At 42.6% G+C, this 7865-nt stretch overlaps 1 protein-coding gene across 1 annotated transcript; it reads right to left on the bottom strand.

The window, feature by feature from the left end:
* Window positions 1-210: 210 nt before the first annotated feature.
* Window positions 211-6958, bottom strand: LOC117894328 (UPF0687 protein C20orf27 homolog). The gene is made up of 2 exons (XM_034801312.1): window positions 6655-6958; window positions 211-2102 (listed from the first exon to the last, which is right to left on the bottom strand). Exons 1-2 carry the CDS (start codon window positions 6683-6685, stop codon window positions 1594-1596), a joined length of 540 nt encoding a protein of 179 aa, XP_034657203.1. The 5' UTR covers window positions 6686-6958; the 3' UTR covers window positions 211-1593.
* Window positions 6959-7865: the final 907 nt, after the last annotated feature.

The raw sequence follows: 7865 nt of genomic DNA, 5'->3' as shown, positions 1-7865 counted from the left end.
CCAATGAGAGGGAGGTCATTCAAAAAATGCATTCCTTTCACTTACCTTTAACACGGGGAAGTATGTACTATCGTCAGAGTTCAAACTCCAACTCCCAGGCCACGTCCAGCAGTTGAAGAGGGGAATCATGCTGATTTTGTTGCCAAAAACCCCTCTGATCAGGCTTGCCTGTTGAATTATTAAAACAATTCAATTAATATTCGATGGGGGTCGGTATTCTCAACGATTCTTTTTATTTTTGCTGGCCTAAACACACACACAAATACATACACATGTTTGTAAATACTTAGTACAGAATTGAGCTCCCATTTGAATTGGGATTTGTGTAGAATTGGAATTTACAAAATCAAATTGCTGACTGACTGACTGATCGCCGTGCGTCATCATCTATCTATACTATAGATAATAATAATAATTGCAGCATCCTCATGTGTGTGTGTGGCTAAAAAACCGAACATGGCTACGCCGAAACCGGTTTACACTGCACGAAACTATTCGTGGTTGATGCTGATATTATTTCGTGTTGAAACACACACAAGCTCACTGCGAACATGACAGGGTATGGGTGCCGAGCCGGGCTATATAGATAATTGCCATATAATTGCTTCATGCATGTGCCGAAGTCGCATTGGCGAAGCCACACGAAGCTCTGCTTGACAAGCGCCTTGTCCTACACCCTTTAGATAGGGCCGTGCCGAGGCCTGATCTATAGATACATTCGACAGTGCAAAAATGTTATCAAAATTGCTAACCCATTGCTAAATACAAGTAAACATACTAAGGATACTGTTGGCCTAATCTGATTCATTTAAAATTATGTTCTCTGTTGTTCGTTTAATGCTTTACGTGGGTTTTAGTTGAGGTGAGAGGGTGCACCACGAGTTGGCCTTGGGTCTGCGCACATAGTCGCATTTAAAATTTCTTATTTATTCTATACACATTTTGAAAAAGGCTTGCGGTTTGGTCTGTTTGAAGTGTTAGTTGTTCCATTGATTGATTAAAGTACATTTGGGGCATGAGTACGACAAAATGAATGACACATTTACAGCGCGTCTCGCAGCTAGAAGACAGTTGTTGAGGTTCTCCGAAATGTTTACTCGTTTCTACAATATATAATACATAAATTACGTATTCTTTGTGGCATACATACTGTCTTATAGCTTTGAGACGTACCGAGTTCAGTTCAACAGATTTTCAATGTATTTTCACATTAGACTTGAAAACTTTCCATGAAAACTTGATTTACTTTCTTGGACAACACAAAAATGCGCGTGAACCCGAGCTGAGTGGGTGAACATTGCCGCCAGTCGGGTTCTTGCGAGTCAAAACTTTAAGTACAACAAACAAAATTGAAACCGAAATCTAAATGCAAATGCTCTATGAGTTTCACATACGATTGGTTGGGTTGGTTGATTGGTTGCTTGGTTGCTTGGTTGATTGATTGATTGGTTACGTTACCGTGCAGGCAAGACTTAGAGTTAGTTCATATATAATTTTAGAATTATTCTTTGCTTCGTTTCGTTTACTTAAGAACTACGTAAATATCTCTGCAATTAACTACGAAAACAAATTGCGGCTGTCCGCTCCTCTCCTCTAGGGCCTGTTGTCGAAGCCCGCAAAGTCCGAGGCCTCCGATTCGTCGTCGTCCCGCTCCACGCCGATGCAGTGGATGCCCGTGCGCAGCATGGGCGTTCCCTTGCCCTTGCCCAGCACCCGGGCGGCAATCACCAGCTGCAGCAGCTCCTTGGCATTGCTCGCGCTGACAATGTGCAGCACCTCGCGCAGCAGCTTCTCCTTGTAGGCAAAGAACTCGATCTTCATCTCGAAGAAGTCATGCTCGTCGTGCTTGGTGCCAGCGAACTCCGTTATCCGGCAGTGCAGATTCGGTGTGGCGCTCACCACCGGCACGAACTTGCTGCCCGGCGCTCCCGTGTTGCCAAACACCGTTGTCGGCAGCTTCAGGTCAATCAGATAGCGATGACTGATCTGCAGAAAGCCCAGACTGACGGCGATCGTGTCGCCCGAGCGCTGATATGTCACACAGCTGTCCGACTCAAAGCCATCGGACTTGACCGAAGAAGCATCGAAATGGACATGATGATCTGCAAGAAGAAAAACGATATTCCATTAGAAATTTGTGACAAGAAAAAGCAGAGATTCCCACTATAAACGCGGCATATTTGCGGCTTGTAAGTGTACACAAAACTTAATTGAAAACGAAAATCCTATTTGTTAAGCAAGCAGATTGGATGAATTAAAAAATTGTGCACACTTTCCCGGAAATAAGACGCCACCAGCCACAGTCGAGTGGGAGCGGGGCGGGGGGCGAGAGTCAGGTGGAAATAAACATGAGTATTCAGAGTTGAACAAACAGTTGGGGTGTGGGGCAGTGGCACTGGCAGTGGCAAACAACAGTCTCGGGTCGCGCTTCTCCTACGCCCACAGGCCTCGGGCATTTGAGGAGGAAATTGCGTGTAACCTTCCTAATTAAACGCGTCCACGGCCCGCTCCAGCACTGCCTGGGCTTAAATCGCATTAAAATTAGGTCAAAAGCGGGTAGGGGGGCAGGCCTGCCCTGCACTCGTGTTTCGCGGTGACTGTGGCATTAAATTTATGAATAAATTCCAAGAAATAGGCTGGGATTCTAATTGATGTACTACGAGAACAGGCCAGAGAGAAGCTGATGAATGATCAGCAGGGAAACAGCTGAAAGAATTCATAGCGGTAGAGATATGTTCACACCTAAAGAGCGAATAAATAATGCTAATAAGAGCATACAAATGTGATCTACAGCATTCCCTAGAAAACGTTTAAAAGCAAATTATTGGACACCCTTTTATTAGCGTCTTCGCAGCACGTTCGACTGGCATCAGATGATCCATTATCCGCCCTCCTGCTACTCGTAAATCACAATCAAAATTAGCGTACACCTGAGACGTGTACAACTCTAAATGGATATCTATACGGGGACGCCATAAAGTGGCTGCGCTGTGCAAATGCAATTAACAAATTGCTGGGCTGTGGCACATGTTTATGCAGCAATAAAAACTGGACAGCTTAACGGACATCTAATCGGGCATCCAAGTGGAGCCAGCAGAGTGGCACACAGAAAGATCCAAATAGTTGCACAATTAATCATGGACTATTGCCTCAGTCGAATACAATATTTCACGGGGCCCCGACAAAAGTCTTTTTGCTGTTCTATAAATAAAATTCGTTTGGTGTCCGCGCTGGCACTCAAATACAAATTGTGTGTTTGGAAAGGAAAGTTTGTTATTTTGGGAGCAACATTTCCACACAAATGTGGAAACATCGAGCAAACAGTGCGTTTCAGCAGCAGATTAGCCATTCATCTTTTTATAGATCATTTATACAATAATTAAATATAGAACTAAATTTATGGATGATTAATTAATGACTGGCATGTCTGTCTATCATTTGCGTTTTCATTCATATTCCCTCTGCTACTTTTGATACGCACTGTAGTTAGCTGAAAGCAAAACCTTCAGATATTTTTCATTCTGTTGTCATTCCCCGAATGAAATTTCTGTACAAATTCTTCGATTTTCTTTCGGTTTCTGCTTTATGCCGTTATTTGTTTACTGGCTGATCGCCCGCTCAGCAGATCCGTCGTCATATTAGTAATTCAATTTTGCATTTTAATTTGCAGGAAATGTTGACAATAAAAATGATGTTTTGCTGCCTCATGTAAAAAATTGTAACAATTTTCCGGTTCTTCATTCGCTGGATGTAAGCAATTTTTTATTGTAATCCAACTTAATCTGCTTTAACAAAGGAAAGGTAGCGACCTGAGACCTGAGACCTGAGACCCGACGACACTCGAGACCTTTCAATGTCGATTCATCCAAGCAAAGTGCTTGCTGCCCTCCCTGTACGCGACCTCTCCCAAGTGTCGAGATGGTTGTTATTTTTATAAATTTCATTTAGAGTCACGCTCCCAGGCATTGCCACACGCAAAGCACACAGCAAGATGGCAATCTGTAGATGGAGAGATGTCTCTCTCTCCCACGTGCCCCAATCAGCATTGATTAATCATTAATGAAATCTCAAATTGGTACTGTTAGAGATACAAATTTGAATAGAGAAGGACATTTTGGGCTAGCTTTATTCCATATTTTCATATTTCTATATAGACAAATGATTTGTTGCGCGTCTGAGCGTTTGTCTTTCAATTGATTTCAATTTAAATTGCTTCATTTATTCAAAGCATATTCTAAACGAATGTCTTCAGTTGGGGCATTGAATATTGAATAATATAAGCCCCGATCTGCCGCGTTCCACCTTTCGTACAAAATCCAAAGACTGTGTCCAGTTTTTGTCGGTGTCCCTGCCAGGTCTTTCATAACTAATTCAGCTTTGCCAGCCGGAACAGCCATGTGTGGGGGGGATGCCATAAAAAGGCAGATGTACAGTTGCTGTCGTACGTGCCAAGCCAAATATTGCTCAAGCATTGACCGCAGGGGGGTGGTGGCCGCAGGGGAAGGCATGCACAAACCTGCATACCAGAATTGTGTTCTATGTTCACGAAAATGTTCAAATCAAAACAAATGCAAAGGTGTCGTGTCGGCCCAACGCGTTGGGACAAATATCAATCACAGAAACACCTCGTGGCTGCCCAGCGGGGGAGTGTGGGGGGAGGCCAAACAATGTGCTCGGGGGGGAACAGTGCCACAGTCCCAGTGCTATAAATAGCCCAACTCATGTGCATTATACAATTGCATATCACTTTATAGAAAAGGCAATAAAAAAATAGAATACAAAACAATAGGCAACGGAAAACCACTGCCAGCTAGCGTTGGGTTTCTATGCAAACAATTTAATTAACCCAAAAGCCCAGGGATTGACGGGGTGTGGGAACTGCACTGGTCGTGACGTTGAAAGTGTAATCTGTGGGCGGGCGCTAAATGAATTGATAATTACGATTGCTCGTGAGATGTCCGACAAATGATAGCAGGTGCTAACTCACGACCAATTTGTGTGAGGTGTGTGGAGAGGGTTTGCACATTGGTGACTTTTGAACACTCTATAGATCAGCATAGAAAACAACAAATATTTCACTTTGTGCCGTGCATGCAAAGCAGTTGCTGAGTCGGTAAGTAAGTATCTATGTAATTCAGCATGCACTCAATCAGAAGAGAGAGCGAACGAAGTTGAGTGAGTTAAAGAGAGCAAGAGATTGCTCTCCCAATCTAATGTCATTGACAGCTACAGCTCGTAAAGAGATCCTGCTTTACTTGAAGAGAACAAATTAGATTGCGCTCTTCACACCCTCAGACAATTTACAGCTACTTTACTTGCACAATAAATTCAACAGTGCTCTCCCCCACACCTCCCTCCCGCCCACAGAGCACACTTCAAACTGTCCCACAGAGTGCGATAAACCGTAATTGATGAAAGTGTATAAAAAGCAAAAGGAAAATTATTTATATGGCAGACGACAATTCATTAACGTTTTGCCTGCCAGCGGGGGGTGCGGTGATCATAAATAAAAACTAATCTACGACAATTTAAGAATGCTTCTATCAAATGTTTGAGCCTGGGCTTTGTGCCTCCACCGATAAGGGGGCCCGCAACGAGTCACGCGAATTGCGGCATAGAGGAAAAAAAAATCATCGATTCCCCCGTTAAATGTCATGAATTTAGCATTATGGGACGCAGAGAAAGCAAGGAATGGAAAGGGGCGGGGGATGAGAGCCACATTGAAAATTGGCTTAGGTTTGACCATGAACAAATATTATTTTTAATACTGCGACAGAAAAGCAGGAAAATGGCCAAAGAACAACAATGAACGTTGGAGGGCAGCAGAGCGAACAAGAGCGGCAGACGAGGAGGGAGAAAGAGGGAGAGAGGCAGAGATGAATGCGTCAATTTCAACAAGAAATGTTGAAATGTCTACCAGTAGCGGACTTTGTGCCAATTATTCCTCGATGTATCACTAGGCAACCGGTAAATACCCTTGCAGTACCAGCTACCGATCAGCCTTACTGCTTGCAGGCATAGAAGCAAGCAGTCCCATCTCGTGGCAGGGAGAATGAAAGCAGGGCGAGAGCAGGACAGAAAGCGGAAGTGCATATGAATGTGACAAGAGAAGGAAGGGAAGAAAAGTGTCCAGGGAGAGTACAGCAATGCAGAAAAGAAAAACGTGTCACAGTAAAAAGGAAGCAGGATATATTCATACAAGGCAATGTAATGCATTCCCATCAACCACGTGCCTATAAGAGAGCGACAGCGAATGGCAACTTGTGAAAGCGAGAGAATACTCTACCTTTTGCAAATGAGCCTTGCAAGGAGGCAGCTCACACACACGCACACAACTATCGCAAAAATGCATTCAGCAAAAGGTCAAATGGGAACATTTGTCCCACTTCTCGATCTAAATTTAGCCAAATCTCTTGACAATTTCCAATTAAACACACAAATCCCTTCGGAACCCTCTCCTAGGAAGCACACAAATTCACTGCCGGCTTTGGTTAATGTTATTTTAAGGCACTTTTTGTCAAGTCGCAGCTGGGCGGGGTAGCGGCGCCCGCTAATCATAATCTCATTTTGGCTTCGAGCACGCCACTTAATGGCCAAGCAAATATAGACCGAGTAAACACACACGCACACTTTTGCTATACTAGTGGTAGTTACCTTGATGATCCGCAGCGGCTTCGTCGCACATTTTGTTGCTCTTCTAAATGCCTGCTGATTGTTGATTGTATCTCGGGAGTTGCGTCTCTTTTATCACAAATTGAATTAAACTGGAAGGCGCGTTCCTCGCAATTAATAAAAGCAAGGGACGCCTGAGAGTGATAAGCTTTTAAAGAGCGTCCACCAGTTGAGATTTTCGTGTAGTTCCTCAGTCAAGTAGCTACCTCTATTATTTATTAAATTTGTTTACAATTAAAAATCAACGAAGTTGGACCGGGAGCGTTTTTGTTGTGTCGGGCGGGCGGCAGTGTGACCGCGGAGATATCGATAAAATATACTGCCTGTTCCTCAGAAATATACCGAAATATACCTTTTCATTTTCAAAATATACAGTACATCCCATATCATTTCACTCGATTTTGATATTCCGCTTAATATTACCAGCTAGTTTGGATTCTCAGTGCTAAAACTATTATTTTATCCGATTGATGAATCTATCCCGCATAAGATTGGTTAGTTTCATGACTGCTTCTTATTTGATTTTATATGAAATAAGGATCAAATTAAAAAGGCCAACCAACAAAAAGGAGAATAAAAAGCCTAATATCGATATATGCTTTTGGAAGACAATATATTTTTAGGTAATATTTTTTGACTTGGCGACTATATTAATATGGATACTTCTATACTTTTTATGACAATGCAACAATTCAAATTATTTTTCTATTTTTTGAGTCTTTTGATTTTGGTTGTATCGATTCATAAAATATCGCTACTTTTGTGCGATGAGCAAAACTTATCGGCGTTTAACTTTGAAAATATCAATCACATCGTGTAAACATGCCATCGTTTTAATGGACAAAAGATTAGCCTGTTCCCCTTTAAAATTAACAGCGACCTTAGCAATATCAAATTGCTGGTTTTCCACAATTATATACAGCCAATTGCCAAAAAATACCGCCTTGTGCAAGGCACACTCCACCAAAAGCTAAACGACATACCACCGTTGCCACTTTTGCTGGCATTTTTAGGTAATTTTCGTGAGTAGCGCTGCCACCCTCGAGCAATTTGCGCTGCCAGACCATCTAAAGTATATATTTTTACAAAATGGTGGCTTCTCCTATATTTCTTGCGCGGAGAAATTCGTTGTAGCAGCGATTACGAACAAAAACCACGCATTTTAGCCCAAAACTAATTAAAATTATAGTGCT

The sequence above is a fragment of the Drosophila subobscura genome, chromosome J (genome assembly GCF_008121235.1).
Source record: "Drosophila subobscura isolate 14011-0131.10 chromosome J, UCBerk_Dsub_1.0, whole genome shotgun sequence".
Classification (NCBI taxonomy): domain Eukaryota; kingdom Metazoa; phylum Arthropoda; class Insecta; order Diptera; family Drosophilidae; genus Drosophila; species Drosophila subobscura.
The sequence above is the reverse complement of the archived record's forward strand: the minus strand, read 5'-3'. Positions and strand labels throughout refer to the sequence as shown.